At 45.2% G+C, this 16710-nt stretch overlaps 1 protein-coding gene across 2 annotated transcripts; it reads right to left on the bottom strand.

Annotated features, from left to right (window-relative positions):
- Positions 1 to 4847: 4847 nt before the first annotated feature.
- Positions 4848 to 16710, bottom strand: LOC125728079 (volume-regulated anion channel subunit LRRC8C-like). Of its 2 annotated transcripts, XM_049005147.1 has the most exons (4): positions 16399 to 16710; positions 14680 to 14738; positions 13011 to 13153; positions 4848 to 10767 (listed from the first exon to the last, which is right to left on the bottom strand). In XM_049005147.1, the coding sequence occupies exons 3-4, from the start codon at positions 13146 to 13148 to the stop codon at positions 8518 to 8520; spliced, it is 2388 nt and encodes a 795-aa protein (XP_048861104.1). In that variant the 5' UTR covers positions 13149 to 13153; positions 14680 to 14738; positions 16399 to 16710; the 3' UTR covers positions 4848 to 8517. The 2 variants fall into 2 exon arrangements, with proteins under 2 accessions (XP_048861104.1, XP_048861105.1); XM_049005148.1 differs by lacking the exon at positions 16399 to 16710 and having other exon boundaries at positions 14680 to 16383.

Genomic DNA, 16710 nt, shown 5'->3' with positions numbered 1-16710 from the left:
TGCAGGGACCACAAGTTAAAACACGGCTCGTCATTTCCTAAGAAGTTCATACCTTCGTATAGTACAGGTCTCCGCAGTAGGTTACATAAAATCAGTACTGAAATGCTCTATTTACCATAGGCCTGCAGCATTGCGCGGGCGATTTAATCTTTAAAAATAACGAAGATTAATTGTATGTTCCTTATTATTCAAGAAAAAATGAAAACGGGTTGTTTTTGCATGATTTTTTGTGTTGAAACATTTTCGTAGTCTCACCTTCTTTTGTTTATTTTCTTAACTTGTTTATTACTTTAATCAGTGAATTTTGCATAAAAGATCGCAAGATTAATGTACCACAGTTGGTCGCCCCGAACCAACCGCAAACCCACCGCCTCGTTGTTTGTGAAGTGGGGGTAGGGTGGCGCATGGAATATTTGCATACGACAAAGGAGTCTGGAGTTGTCGAGTGTTGATCGTGTAGCAGTAGGAGTACAAAGGACAGGGGCTGTAGTCAGCAATTATCTACCATAAAGGCACATCGGCAGACTCCCCCCCCAGTCCCACAATATCGGCGGTATTTGGGCACGAAGGGAGCGCTTGGCACCGCACTCTCCTTTGCTCTGCACAGGTTTTAACCAGCTGAAGCCAGATAGGTCTGCAGAGAGGAGCTGTCCTCAGATCAACCTTTGTGAATGTGAGGAAGTGGGGAAAAAAAACTGATGAAATCAGTGTAAGACTGAAGTTGTTAGGCATATAGGTAGGAGGTTTTACACTGTGTCATAGCAGCAAAACCGCCAAGTTACACTCAACAGGCACCTTCTGGCCAGGACCAAAAACAGGCCTTTAAAATAACTAAATTATTTAGTAAATAGCTTGAAATGTATCCAAAAATCAGTTCTCACAGAAGCCTATGTGAAACTTCACCACAGTGGAAGAGATGCTGGTCCATCACAGGGTACAAGGCAGGGACACCCTGGACGGGATGCTGGTCCATCACTGGGAGGGACACCCAAGACAGGATGTCCATCACAGGGCAGGAACACACACACACACACACACACACACTAACAAACATGCAAACTCCACACAGCATTCGAATCCCCAGCCCTGGAACAGCGGTCCTGGTGTACTAACCACTAAGCTATCATTACTCTTGTATTGGCCTTTAGTTACTGAATATAATTTTAGTCAGTTACAAGTAAACAGCTGACTGTGGACCAGTAGCCAAAGAGTCAGTGGTTCAGCGGGGCAGGTACAAGCCGACAGCAGTGGGCCGTGGGATTGTCTCCCTCTTCAGGTCGCCTCAGATCGCCGGCAGCTGCCGCATCTTAACTAATCACCCTGTATGACCTCAGAACAAATCATCCCTTGGCTGACACCCATTTAGCACCGAAGAATCTTCCTTACAAATGACTGTTGGCCAAAGCAGCACTTAAATGGGATATTTTACATGAAGAGATCTGCTGTAATGGTTGAGCCTGAGCACTTAATGGAAAATAAATATTCAGAAAATATGCTTAATGTAAAAGGCACTTAGTGGACGCAAGACCCAAGGCTCCAATCCACTTGATCTGGTTCACTGGTTTATCACTTTTCTTCATATTAACTTCTTGTAGGCCCTAAATTTCCATCTCTGAAGCTTAATGGGAAGGAGTTATTCTAAGAACCCAGTACAATGGGCCGCCCCGTGTCATGTGTGTCAGGCAGAGGAAAAACATGCGCCGGTTATTACAATCTCAAGCCTGAAAACCACAGACATCTGTCTCTGCAAGATAAACGTCTGAAGGGTCCTAAGCTATTAACTTATTAAGTTACCATCGAGTCTTCAGCCATATTCAGCCTTCGTGCCATTTTAAGGTCTGGCAGGACCCTCTTTATACTTTGCAATGCTCTGATCACTTTTGTTGATTAACACAAAATTAGAAGTACATTTGGGAGGTTGGAGCATCCACTGAATCTGAGTCTGCTCCAATATGCTCTATTCCAAGCTGAAGTGTTTGCTAAAAGTTTAAGCGCGTTAGTGTCACTATTTGCAAGGTATGAACCTGAATCATGGACAGACTGTAGGATACACAACATCTGAAGAATCAGGAGATCCCAACCCAACAATGACCTCTCTGCTCTGGTCAGGGAGGCCAAAAGCAAGAGACTGAGAACAAACTTATACCTTCAGGTCTCACCAGAAGTGAAAAGTTCAGGTCCGGAAAGTACAAATCCAGACCAAGGTTTTGTTTCAGCCAACCAACTAAGCATAAACAGTCAGTCACAGAGGCCTCAACTGGTTGGCTGAAACAAAATCGTGGTCTGGATTTGTACTTTATGGATCTGAACTTTCCACCTTTTGCTCTCACTTTGGGTTCTCGGGGACCCCCAACAGTCCATGGAGGGAGGGAGGAAAACCATGGACCGTCCTGGGGGGTCTCTGAGGACCGGGTGGGGAAAGGCTGCTCTATGCTCTCCTACAATTTCATTGTACATCCTAAATTTAGCACTGCTAATATCCTTGATCCTTATTTTTATTGTCTTATTTTACAGCTGTATTTTGTATTTACTGTTATTTAAACCATATTTATTCTTTTTTTTTTTTATACAAGTTTGTCTTTATTCTTTTGTCTTCCTTTGTGTTTTTCCTTTCAAGCACCACACTGGAAGCAACTGGAAAGGCATTTCACTGCACAGAAGTACAGTGTAAGTTGTGTTTGTGATAAATAATAATAAAATACTGGAGTCCACAGCAGAACACAATTCCCTTTGCTCCTCTTTCTGTACAAAGGCGCCACCTAGGCTGTCGAGTGTGTTACTACAGCCTAAATGCCACCTTTCTAACAGAGATGGAAAAAATTTGTTTGGGAGCCACGAACAGCCTTGGAAACATTCTCTGAAGGCTTCTGTTCCTTGTCTGCCCTGGGCATTTCCTGCTGTGGTCTGGGGGGGATACTGACTCTCTTTATATCAATTGTGAAGGGGGTGGGGGAGTGACCAACCCATTAAACCACAGCACAGGGTGTGAGATCACCCTGTATGGTGCCGTTCATACATGCAATACTACTTCAGAAGAAAAAATCGCAACCCCCACCCCCCCCCAGGTGGTATTGCCCTGGCTTCTTAGCAAGCCACTGTTTGGTAAAAAACCATCAGCTTTCGGTTTGCTCGTGCTGACGGGATTCCCATCAGCATCATCACAGCATGGTCAGGAAAAGGAAATGACTGTGGTAATCAGGATCGGTAAAGAATGGAACTATGCGTAAAAAAAGGGAAAGAAGGAACAGAAAAGAGAATGAACTGAGCTCCCTTTCTGCGTGATGCCTTGTGCGTGTCCTGGCTGGAATGTGGAATATGGGCGAGGCCTTCGGAAGCTGCAGAGGTGCAAGATCCTCCAGTGGAGCAGAAAGTACTAGAAAGTCAATCAAGGGTGGTGTGTGGCGTAGGCTGCTGTGTCTGTAATCAGAAGGTCGCTGGGTCGAATGCAGAATGATTAGTAGAGTGATTCTGCTGTTGGGCCCGTGAATGTGGCCCTTAACCCCCCCCCCCCTCCCCCCCAACTCCTCAGGCAATGTCTCACCCTGCCTTCTCAAAAAACTATATTGCTTTGGATTAGTGCCTGTTAAATGCATAGCACATAGGCCTGTGAAATCTGGCATGACAGTGTTTGCAGGTGGCAAGCCGGCCTCTTAAAAAGCCACATCAAGGGTAAGTGCATCCAGTAAATATCTTGGTGGTTTTTTGTTAATGAAATTTTACCCAACATTGTATCATTAAGGTGTTTTGCTACAGGAATTTACAATAACTTCATCTGATGGGATCAGACAATCAAGAACATGCCAATTATCTCCTGCTCATAAAGTGTTTTAAAAGCATTAGGGAAAAAAAATCAATTATGGAATAAAGTCTGTGCAATCAATATTTATGATGGATAGAGTGCATTCATGCGATGTTTGTAAATGTCCCCAGAAAGAAAGCCTCTTAGCTTCAGTTCTGTACAGCCCTCAAGCTGCTGGGAGAGGGACGCCACCGTCAGACTGCACATCAAGAAGCAGAGCGGATCCCATTAGAAGGGACCGTAACGTCAGTCACGGCAGTAAAATGTCCAGCTGTCAAATGTACAGCGTGCTTAAGGCTCAGCAGCTGGTACCAGCAGGTCAAGCATCAGGCAAAACAACATTCCAGCAACCTGGCCCTTTCTATGGTAATCTGTGTGTTTTTATTTATTTTCACAAAAGGAAGATTTACAGCGAACAATATGACACCAGCTGGGACAGCTGGGATTGTATTTACAAGCCCCCTGAGCAGTGGTGTGAGGCCTGCTCTGTTGGCCATACTGATTTTCATTGGTTATTCCACATCCATGAGCGGTTAGCAGGGCAAGGTGATTGGATGGATATGTAGTACTTAAAAATACAACCTAATGGATTTTATTACCATTAACAGTAACACAGCACAGCACAGCAGTCCTTGAATCACTGTACCTGAGTGATCTTCTTGGTCTCCTTTGTGGTTCACGAGCTGTTCTGTCCTTCCCGGCTACGCCTCACCATCTCGCTCTCCCCTCTGAGCCGAATCGATGTTAATTAAGTGTCTGCTCCAGACTGGAGTGCAGGAATGCGAGAGTAAGCACGTCACTGCAGATGCAGCTGCTTGTGACTCTCGGCACGCCAGTGGAGTCAACACCAGTGCTTTCTGTGTCCCAGTTTTCTCCAGTAAATGTAAAATATTTCTGTATTTCCCCTTTTAAGCTGCTATAGTTACTGTAGCCGTGACATGTATGAATAACTGTAAAACGAAATGAAGAATTTAAAGCTTTGAGGACAGGCTCCCCCCCCAAACCCCGCGTAGGACATGTAGGTACTGCAAATGGACAGATGGGTGGATGGAGTACAATTCTATACAATCTTTATTGAACTTGTAGCCAACAATAAACAGATTAAAAAAAAATACATAATATGACGTTAAAACGACTTCAAAAGTCATTCCATTAGGTCAGTGAAGGTAAACATGATTTAAATGCCCGATTTAAAAATTTTGCTTCGAAATGAAGAGGCCAGATGAAAGGGCGCCCAGGATACAGCATGTGACAGACACGCGTCTTTGGCAGGATCTCAAAGCAATTTACAGAAACACAAACTGGAGGGAGTCAGCATGCAGCTTCGTCGCATATCAGTACTCAGAGATATGCTGACCCTGCAGGTCAAAGCTGACAGCTTTTGGCTTAGTTGGGCTCGACCATAGAGACTATTTGAGAACAGTGAAGCAGAGGCCTAAGTGTGACAGGCTACATCAATGGTGATGTGATGTGAGGTAAGATACCACTCAGGCTACGAGAGCTCACAGCGCTGGGATGAGTATTATAAGCATCAAGAAAGTGTATCCACCACTGTTTGGCTTCTTAAACAGCAGAAAAGCTCTATAGAAACATTTTCAGTGCAAACCTGAGACCATGTCAGTACATTTTGGCTTTAAAGAGAATATTGCCTGAAATAGATTAACTACCATGAAAACAGCACTGCACCTGTGTATATATATTTTTAAAAAATCTACTTTGTAGAATCCTACTTAAAAAAAAAAAAACAAATAACCACATCTTTGGACTAGAAATGTAAATGTTGCAAAAGTTGCATTGTGTGTTTGTGTGAGGCATCCCTGATCGCTTCAGAGGCAGAGAGTAGCAGTACGCAGGAGCCCGTCGTCGCCTGGGAAAACACTCACCAGTAGCGACCTTCTGTGTGCCCCTCAGCCGACAGCAGAGACCCACCCCCTCCTCTCATGCACAGTAAGCAGATGCTTAACGTATTAAACCGACCGTTTCACCCAGTGATTAACGCGGAAGGCGTTACTATTTGGCTTTGACGACTAAAAAAAAATGGGTAATGACATAATTGCCACTTTTAGAAAATACAGCGAGGTAATCAGGGTGCCAGTGCGTAACTCGTCTTTGGAATATGAAATCAGCGCCGGGTCACTGTTTTGGTAACATTAGTGGGCAAAGAAACATCAGCACTCGACTGGGACTGCAGGGGAACGTCTCGCCAGATACTCACAAGATTTAAGGAGACTAAATGTTCAGCTGGGTTCAGCCAGTCTCTCTTTATATGTAAACTGGTGAAGCTTTCAGCAAGTTGCTTACAATACAAATACCACTATATTGGTCTCTTACATCCTTATATTTACAAAATATTCCTTTACCGTATTGACTTTGTAATTCGGAATTCTGTACATAATACTGGCCATTTTAATGCCGCCTTTACGCATGTTTTCCACCACAGAGTGCTGAAATGCATCGTCTTCTCCCGCACCCTTCGCAAGACCAGGTTCCTCCACCAAGATTTAACCAACCCCAGGGCCCTGTTTCACCAAGGTGGACTTTGTGCTTCGCCAGATAAGTTATTGGATTTAAGGTAGTCTGGGCTAAACATAAGCGAACAAAGATAAAGGCCATTAAACCTAGGCTACCTTAAATCTGACAAGCTATCTGGCTAAGCAAGAAATCCTGCTTCGTGAAACAGGCCCCTGGTCATCATCTAATACCTACACATGTAATACGCATATCTTGGTTCAAACTATTCATGTAAAAACAGCAACAAACTACATCAAAATGTCATTTACCACAAGTACCGTACCTACACTAAGGTTCTTGTCCCTCCACGCAGCACTAATTCAGGGAAATCTATCCAGTCTAATCAAAGATTATAGCTTGACAGTATTCTTCAACTTTCAGGCAGGTTAAAGGTTTCTATGCGGGTTTAGCCTGCTAGCAGAACAGAAAGATATAAACAGTCTGTTAGTGGGTGCAGCCTTTGTGTGTCAGAGCACATACAGGTCAAATAACTTTATTTGCGGCAACAAAACGACCCACTTTAGTCTTGCCTTCCAGTCCTCAGGCTGTAAGGGATTTAAAGGGAGCTGCACCCCCCCCCCCCACAAGGGTGTCTCTTTACCCATCTCTCCATTCACCAGCACGACGGTCTGCTCTCTGGGTCTCGCTATTACATTGTAAGTCACGTTGCAGATCGCAGACTTGGCAGGGTAATTTATGGGCTGAATTTTACAAGCAACATCAGATATAATGAATCACGTAAAGAGACGAAAATAGCTCTAAGTGTTTAAAACGTCTTCCTCTGGGTAAAAAGCAACTATTGGAATAAAAAGTTCCTGTTTACCAGCACAGTGCGATTGGTTCTGGTACAGCAATTCCCAAAAATCAGTCTATATTTATATGTTTTATAACTATTTCTGCAGGCTGTCCAATGGCAAATGACTCCAGTCAGATATTCCAATTACACATCAGTATCTGCTTATATTGGAGTCTTTGTGAGGGAAATCAGACACTCATCTACAGACAAGCAAAGAGGGTAAAACCCTACATGTCAGTGTGGATGCATTGTCTGCCAAAGCAGGCTACATGAAAGCGTCTCGAATGCTCACGCCGCCCATAAACCAGCAATTCATTGTTTTGATTCTAGGAATATGAGTAACTGTGCAAATAGTGGAAAAATCTGTACAACAGCCCTCCCCCTAAAATCAGCTTGGTTTGTCCTCTGAGTAAATTGCAGGAACAGCAGGGTATCAACGTTAAACACTTACATATGGACAGTAAAAAGCACCCAAACCCATTTCCTACGCAGGAACTGAAAACATAAAATCTACCGTGAGCATGAACTGTTTTTTGTGCCACATGATGGCGACTACTGGGCTGATCAGGAGATAAGTTTACATTGCCAGTTAGAAATCTGGAGTCGCATCTGCACTCAACACGCACAGTTTGCTGCTGATTTAAACATAACATGTTTACCTAAACAGCTGAATCAACCAGATACGACCCAATACACCCTGACTAAAAAACCCATTTGGACCGATGGCACAATAAAACGTAAGACTGATACGTAACTATCCTGGATAGGTACCTGGTATTCTGTAAACTAGCTATGGCTAGTGTGGAATAGACAGTGAAACAATTGTTTTACCCCCATTATCCAATAAGCAGAGGAAAATTAAAATAATTTGTATTGGTACCAACAAGCTACGTGTGATGACTTCCAAGGAAAAAACATTACTGTCCTTTGGAAAAGGAATCAGTCAGTGAATGGATGATAGTACAACATAAGGTACAGGGGGAAAAAATCAATTCCAAAAAGCATAATTTAAAAATTCCAGTAGATACTATTCTTAATGGTCAATGGGTTCAAGTTGAAGAAATTCTTGAAGTTCAAGTCTTGAAATCTTTTTCAGTGCCCATGGTCTGATGAAGGCAGTTCCACGTCGAACTGGCAGCCGGTATTATTACCAGGTTCTGCTTTTATATACTCAGATCACGATTCCTTCTTCAATTCATGGAAATTGTCCTGGCTTCTAGCCAAAAACCGTCTGCAATGCAGAGTAATACATTTTTACTAAACGTAGGCTACCTACTAAAGGAAGATACAGACAGTCTGGTTTACTTGGACTCCTGAATTATATATGTAACACTGGGGTTCAATAATACACCTGTAGAAACTGCCACTGTGCATCATTCATAATCATCCACTTAAGACATTTGGAGTGATATCAGTCATCCCCGAGTTGTTCCCTGACATCAGAAGGCAACATTTCGAACAAAGTATCTTCCACGAAAAGGCCACTGCGTTTCAGAGCCGGACAGGAGCCAAGCTCAGGTGGCAAGCTCTCCAAATGATTGCCCTTGAGTTCTAAGTGTGACAGCAAAGCCAGGTATGATATCTTTGGAGAAAGCACAGTCAGCAGGTTCCGGCCTAATTTAAGGACTTTCAATTTTTTGCAGAAGAACAGTTCATCTGGGAGACTCTCGATCTTGTTGCAGGAGACTGCGAAATACTGAAGGCTTTGAAGGACACCAATCTCCGGGGGAATGAATCGGATCTCGTTGTTAGACAGATCGATGTATCGCAGCTTATGGCACAAGAAAAGTTGGGGGGGGAGAACCTCAATCTTATTATGGCTTAGATAAAGGCGTTCCAAGCTGCCCAGCTTTTTGATGTGCTCAGGGATGTGGCTGATGCTGTTATACCACAGCTTCAGGCACGTGAGCTTCCGCAAGTGCTGGAAGCTGAGGATCTCCTCGATGGACCTGAGGCTGTTTTCTTTCAGGTCAAGCTCTTGCAAGTTAGTGAGGCTAAAGATGGCGTGGGGAATTCTCTCCAGCTCGCAGTGCACCAGCTCGAGTTCCACCAGATGGACCATCTTCTTCAAGTTGTTGAAGATGACCAGCTTGGTGCCGTCGTTGTGTATATAGAGCCTGAGGAGGTGGCTGGACGCGTCCACGACTGATTGGGGGATCTTGGAGAGGTTGCTCTTTAGGTGGAGGGTCTTGAGACACTTCAGCTCGCGCAGGGACTCCAGCGTGATGCTCCTGGAGATGTCGGGACTCAGGGAGCCAATGAGGTGCAGTTCCTCCAGGTTGCGCAGACTATAGACCCACGACGGCAACTCCCGGCTGTCGTCAAACTTGACATGCAACACCTTGAGGTTTTCCCTCAGGAAGGAAATAGCAGCACTGTGTATGCTGAGGGAGCACTGGTACAAAGCCAGTTCTTCCAGCTCCTTTAGCTGGGAGATCGATGCTGGTATGGTGACATTGTTTATGATCTCCAGCTTCAAAGACTGGAGCTCGCTTACTTCGAAAATAGTATCTGGAAGACCAGAGAGCATGAAGAGCTGCAGCTCCAGCCTGTTGTTGCCGTTGGTCTGCAACCTCTGCCGTAATTTTTCCGTCGTCCACTCGTGATTTAAATTCAGCTGCTTCAGCTTGTTCTCGCTGACTTCTGACAGAAACACGGCGAACCTCTTCGAGTAAAGAGGGTCGTACTGATCGATCATGTGGAGCATAAAGGCAAAGTCGTTCCGTACGTCGGGAATGTCGTCGATCCCCGTCTCCTGGCGCACATACTCAAAAGAGTATTCCTTGAGGGACCGGTGGAAGAGCCAGTACAACGTATAAAGACAAGTGAATCCGTAGACGCCCACCAAGCACAGATAGAAGTAAGTTAGCTTGAAGAGCAAATGGGCCTTAGTGTGATTGCACGAGAAATTTTTGTAACCAGTCATTTCCAGGATATCCGTACAGTTTACTCTGACCTCCATTTTTGACACCATCACACAGTTGTATCCTATGATGAGGAGAAAATTGAGCACTTTGAGAACATTCTGGCGAACGTACATGATGTAAAGCAAATCCCCCTCTTCCACATGCAAACGGAACTTCTTGATCTTCTCAAACAGGGCCTTAGCTTGTTCGCCTTCCTTTTTGTCCAGGACTCCAGCATCTGGCTTGTCGACGACCACCTTCTCCGGTATGGACCTGACGGACTCCTCTTCCTCCGTGTTGTCCGTAGTCACATCCTCATGAATGCTGAACTTCTGCGTGACCATCGTTTTACCCTTGTCCCCTGGTTTCTCCCCGGAAACTTCTGACAAAGCCCTGGTGGTCCAGGGCGAGTCAAAGCACTTCCCTAAGATGGAAATGAAGTGTTCTATTTTGGAGCTGGACCCTGGGAATTTGAACCAGAAATTGCTGCAAACCATGAAGATCATGGTATGTATGAGCACTAGGTAGGGAAGGTACTTGGCGTACCAGTGCAGTGCCGTCTCGTAACATATCTGGTTGATGAAGTTGTACTGCTGAAAATCGAGGTTAGTCTTCAGGCCTTTCATTTCATTAACTGCTAGTGCAGGGGGGGCACTGGAGTTGGCCAGTGTCCCATCACTGGGATTTGACAAGGCCACAGTCTGGTTTGGTGGGGGTACTCTTTGTGGAAGGCAGATGATTTTGTCTTGCATTATCTGGAACGAGACAGAAAGCAAGACATGATAAACCAACCAAAAGGACAAGTATCATAAACCGTATGGATGACAGTTTTTTTGAATGAACCAGAGACACATGCACCATCCAAACCAGAATGCAGGGACCCCGCAGCTCCAGTGCATTCCGACGAAATTTCACTCACAGCTCCTGCAGGAGGGAGGCGGCCCAGACCAGCAGAGACGGGAAATCTCCACTCAGAAGGAGAACAATCGATAATCTTATGGCCCATTCCATTCTCACCCCCGGTGGGGCATCTTCTGCCCCATTGTCCTCCAACCCCTCCCAGCATGATCCCATCAGTAGGGGTATTTAATCAATCAATGGGACCAAGGTAGGCATTGTCAGCACATTACATGATAATTAACCGTAATAGATTTTGCATCTCTTCTCATTTGGTTGTTTGTTATTAGACTGCGTGGTAAATAAGAACAAACCAAGCTGCCATAAATCTTCCCTCACCTCAAAGTATCTCCTGCAAAGGACTTTGATTATTACAAATGACTTTTTTATCACCGGTGCTTGAAAGTGGGGAGCCTCTAGTAGATGGTGTTTACATGGCGCTCTGTCGGGGGGGGGTGGGGGTTACACGGCAGCATAGATTGCGTTGGGGCGACGTGTGCCAAACTCCATAACTCAACATGTGAGTCATGCAGGAAAGAAGCAATTATCAGGAAGACAGAGACCAGCAGAGAGGGAAGTCAATCCCTCTTCTGATCTGCACTCACAGTAGCTGCAGAAATGTCAGGGCTCATAAGCAGAAACATTCTCTTTTCAGACTTCAGACGAGTGTTGGAATATAATTCAATCCAGATCGCAGTTTGGCTCATTAAGTGCCATATCCGTTAATAAAGCCTCGGGTCCCTCGTAACCCAGAACAGCCAGCGTCTCTTCCAGAGAAAGCTAATTACCGCCCAGCCTCGCAATCAGGCCACAAAAACAGCCGTTTTGGCTGCCCGGCCAATCGCAGGCCAGGCGAAGCTAGGAGGCACTGATCAGCAGACACCAGTTGCCTCAGCTTAGCTTGAGAACCTAGTCAGATGCTTTCAGGAGGTTTGAAGATGGACAGTAGGTGCATTAGTTGCCTAACCATCTTCCTGCTGCCTTGCATGCTGCTGGCCTGAGGTTCGGGTGAATATTTTCTGTTTTAAGTTAGGGGGAGGTAACATTTTTTCAGGATATTCTATTTCGTTGGACTGTGTATGTATTTTGATATTATTTTCCTCTGTTTATTTGTCTACGCCACGTGATCCGTTTGGTACTGTACGATTTTTTGCATGAAACTTTACGTACCAGAATATTCCCCATGGGGAAGAAGTTTTCTGTAAAATGAAAAAAAAAATCCACCTTGCATCACAATCGTGCTCAGATTTCCTAAGATGTAACAAAATTTCTCTGTGTTCTGCCTGGTCTATGAAGAACGGGAGACGCCATGTGAACAAAGAGCTGCCTTTCTAAATATATACAGCAAGTAACTAGGAGGGACTTTAATTGCTCCAATGTGCTGCTAGGGCTCCGGGCACCAGCCCGTAAAACGGGGGGGCGGTCCATGGTGCCAAGGACGAAATGCAACCCCCTCTTCTCTTGTTACCAACTCCTGCCACGCTGGCTAAACTCGTATGTCGGCACCATGCCATCCATGAGCCCACAGCATGAAGGGGCATCTCTGCATTCACAGGTCAATCTCTGCATTTTTTTTTTTTGATTGAGACACATCAGGCAGTGGCGGTGACGGATCGGGAGGCGTGAGATTAGGCCGGGGCTCCGAAGCAGATGTTTCCTTTTGTGTACAATGTAATAAACATAACGAACGACACACAATGGCGGTGGAAACACTTACAGGGGAAACAGGCCAAGGGGGCGCTAATTATTTATGAGCTAAAATGGAGGGTTTTTTAAGAGAGGCAAAGCTACAGAAATGGAGAAAAAGTAAAAGCTATACGGGAAATATATAATACTGCACATAATCACATCTACATGAAAACAAAAATATCAGCATGAATTGAAATGTTGTGATGCTATAAAACATTCCGGTCGTCACTCAGCCTGAAAAACAGCTATAAATCCTTCTAAAAAACCCAGAAACCCTTTATGTGGGGATATTTACATTGAACCAGCAGGGCGGCGAACAGTGTAGCAACAGATGGTGTCAGGAAACACCAGATACTGGGTGAAACAAGGTGGGAGGTTGCGGAGTCCAGTGGAGGGGTGGGGGTGCACTTACCTGCAGGGTACACGCAAACACGCCGACCATGAGCATGACCACGGAGAGGTAGTCTGTGAAGACATCCCACCACGGTTTGAGCACCCGGAACGCCGGCTGCTGTTCCATAAACTGGCGGAATTCCGTAACGGGAATCATGGTTCCTGCCGGGAGAATGAGGACAGCTCTGACAAAGGGGCCCCCGGCACGCCTGGGCCTCGTTAGGGGGCGTGGCCAGTCCGGCTTCCACCCCCGCCCAGACTAAGGCCACACTATTGTTTTTAAAAGGTAACAAAAAATGTCGTTTTATATCACAGGCAGCATAGGCCCCATCTAAATTTAGCCTTGTTTGTACTGCATTTATCTTAGAAATTACCCCTCTCTATTCTAACAGACTGCGGTGAGAGTCACAGTTACTGGAAAAGACTAGAAAGCGATAACAACACTTAATTCAATAAGTCTGCCATTTCCATCCACTAACAGAGTCTGCTAAAATGTGGCGTGGTTTGATGTGTGGGATTTAAAGGGGAGGGTCAGACCCCCACTGGGGGCAGTGCGCAGCTCAGCAGGCTGCCTCTGTGCCTGTGATGGGCCAGTTGCCGGTTCGAGACCCCGGCCTCACTAGAACCCTCGCACGTCCATCAGTCCTGGATGAAGACCCGTAACTCCCAGCTCGAGGGGTGCTGCACATTGGCTGACCCCACACTGTGACCCCCCCCCCCCCCAAGCTTGCCCTCACCTGCATATGTGTCTGTGCCCCCCATGGGGAGCCGCGTGAGGTAGGCAGAAAGAGAATCTCCCTACGGTGTTTAATAAAGTATCTCTATTCATATCCGGCGTGCTGGTGACTCAGCACTCAGAAACGCCACGTTTCCTGCATCCCAAAGCAATCTGAGCAGCCGTTCTGCTTTATTTTCGAGGCGTCAGTAGGAGTGGGGCTGAACTGTGACCTCACTCGTGCGATCAGAGAGCTCCAGGACCATCTTTCTGCTCAACAGTTTGGTCACGTGGACAGTCTTCCGCCTGCCTGATTACTCTGTTTACCTTTTTGGTCAAACAGACTGAAGCTGTATAAGGAGAATCTGCTGATTCTTAAAAAAAGAAACACGACTTCTAAAAAACCAAAAGGAAAATTATGAAGCAGAAGTTCTGCTTCTAGGGGATGCAAAGCATGATACTGTGTCTGTCAGTATCTGCTTCCTGAACCTCCCATCAAGTCATCAAGTATTGCAGCATCCATCCAACAAACCCATACATTTGTTGAACTTAACAACTATTGTACCATTTTGGCTTATCAATACCTCATCGATCAACTAACTCAATCAACTAATTAAGTTAATTGGAGGGAGAAATTCTTGTTACTTTTTTACCGTGTTACTGTTCATGGGCATATATCCTAATGTTAAATAGTGTCTTTCTTCTGCATAAACATGCACATACTGCCCAATTAAATAGCTTTAAACGTAAACATTTCTGCTGTAAAGAATAGCATTAATGTAAATATATAACTAGACACACTGAAACATGGATCAGGGAATCTGTATTTCACTTATTACTTATAACCTCATTAAAATGTATGTATTTTTATGTAGTCACTGGCTTCTTAACACACCCTGCATTTGCAGGTCTGGATGTTTCTACATACTTAGACCCCGATTTATCCTGGAGTAACACTGCGAAAGGTACTCACTGTCTCACAGATGTTACCTCACGGCAGCAGAAAGATGGCGGCAGCCTTTTGTTCTGGATCTGAAGATAAAATTGACGGCCATTGAAAGTGATTGACAAACACACAAAACAGAATACGAGATCAAACTTCTTCAGACAGTAACACGAAAGACGAGAGAGAGAGAGAGCTCATTTTATCACGGCACATCCGTTCGTGTGCATGCTCTAGATAACCACACCCTTTCAAGATAAACACGCCTGTTTGACTGTTTATAATCCACTAAATCCCCTGAGTTATCAAAGATGAGGTATTTTCCCATGGACTTAATTCACAGGAGCTTTCAGAGATGCTGTATAATTCTGGGTATATTTTTCTCATACTGCATACTGCATACTGCATGTCGTTAAGGCACATCATCTCCAGCAGATGGTATGTTGCCATCCGAACCCTCTTCCCATAAAAATCTCACATAAAAAGCATTGGTGGACAGCAGTGAACATTCCCGAGAACCGCGACCACCCAGTTGTGGAACAATAGTTATCAGTGGAGTGACTCGTATAAAAGTCGTGTGAAACGTCACAAGAGCCGGAAAAACATGGACATGATGCAGAGACAAAGAAACGCTCAGGGAGCTCAGGAAAGCCACTGTCGGCCAACGCCACTTCTGGGGGGTGGGGGGAGGGCTTTGCCTTTAAATAGTGGATCAAAACAAAAAGTTAATCAGCAAGTGTGATCATTATAACAAATAATAATATTAAACTTACTGAGATAGCTTGCTTGTCCTTCAAACAGGATCTGAGTTCTTGTCAAATAGTATTTTTTTATGTGTTCCTACTTTCTTAAATATACAGGAAATACAACAGTATCAGGCTGTACTGCAGTTTCATGCCTTAGTATGATGCAAAATCAACCCTCTCCTTATTTGCTCTTAATAGCTCTTCACTAACCACCCATGTCTTACATCTGCTCTTTCCTGCAGGACATAACCAAAATAAGGGTCAATTCATAGCTTACTCATTCCTAAGGAACAAAGTCAGCTCTCTGTGGGCGTTATTTGCGCTTTTTCAGGCCGGTGAAGGGAGCCCGCATGCACAGTGTACGTGTTAATTTATCTTGTACATTTGCTGCTTGTCTGCTCCTCGACTCATAAACTTTTCGGGGGTTCAGGCTGGACTTTTACTAGGCAGTGATCCTTCTGTCTCGTCTGCTCCAACTCGCGGCTATTGTTATCCATCAATGGAGATCCCCCCTTCCCACGCCTCAGAATAAGGTCATTTCATTTAAGTCGAGTCATGCTGGACAATACCGCGAAACAATTCAACAACCAGAAACCATAAGAACTTAAACGTGGTAAGACTGGAAACAAACTAGGCTGGAGACAGTTACATCACTCCGGCGCACCGTTTCATTCAACGCGGCGGATCCGATCGCCACGAATTGTTTATATAGCTAATCTGGGCATTTAAACCGTGGCACAAGGAGAGCGGTCTAGCGGCCACAAAGACACGTACTTTACATTGTGTGTAGTTCTTAAAAAGAAAAGAAAATGTAGCATTTTGTTTAAAACTACCATTTCCACATTTGCCAGACTACACTATTATGAAGACTCATGGTCATCTGTTGCGTGGGACTTTATTCCCGATTATTCGCGTTTAAATGTACAGTTTAATGAAATAACGCGCCTCCCTTCTACACACATTTGCCCGAAGCAGGTTTTAAAAGGCAGAAAGCTGCTCTCACCGTCCTCGGCCGGGCTGTGCTGGCGCTGCGGGCGGCCGTCACCGCGCGTCCTTCCCAGCGTTGCAGTGCGGCCGCTGCAAGTCCCCGTTATCCCGGCGGCGGGGCGGGGGCTCCAGTCTGCAAAAACTCCCCAACGCCGCCCCGAACACAACGGGGGGCGCCTCTCCTTTCGCTCAAATAAGTTGTAATTCGAGACGACACGTCCATGTGAATATCCGCTCCCACCTCCCGTCCTTTCTGTGTCAGTGTAACGGGCAGCAGATGCCTATAATTTAGACCGTAAAGCGCTATAAATACGGACTGAGGTGTGTA

The sequence above is a fragment of the Brienomyrus brachyistius genome, unplaced genomic scaffold (genome assembly GCF_023856365.1).
Source record: "Brienomyrus brachyistius isolate T26 unplaced genomic scaffold, BBRACH_0.4 scaffold153, whole genome shotgun sequence".
Taxonomy (NCBI): Eukaryota; Metazoa; Chordata; class Actinopteri; order Osteoglossiformes; family Mormyridae; genus Brienomyrus; species Brienomyrus brachyistius.
The sequence above is the reverse complement of the archived record's forward strand: the minus strand, read 5'-3'. Positions and strand labels throughout refer to the sequence as shown.

Coding starts and splice junctions, on each gene's coding strand:
- LOC125728079 (XM_049005147.1), bottom strand. CDS start 13,148: ATGATTCCCGTTACGGAATTCCGCCAGTTTATGGAACAGCAGCCGGCG. Junction 10,768..13,010: donor TGTTTGCGTGTACCCTGCAG/GTAAGTGCACCC, acceptor GTCTCGTTCCAG/ATAATGCAAGACAAAATCAT.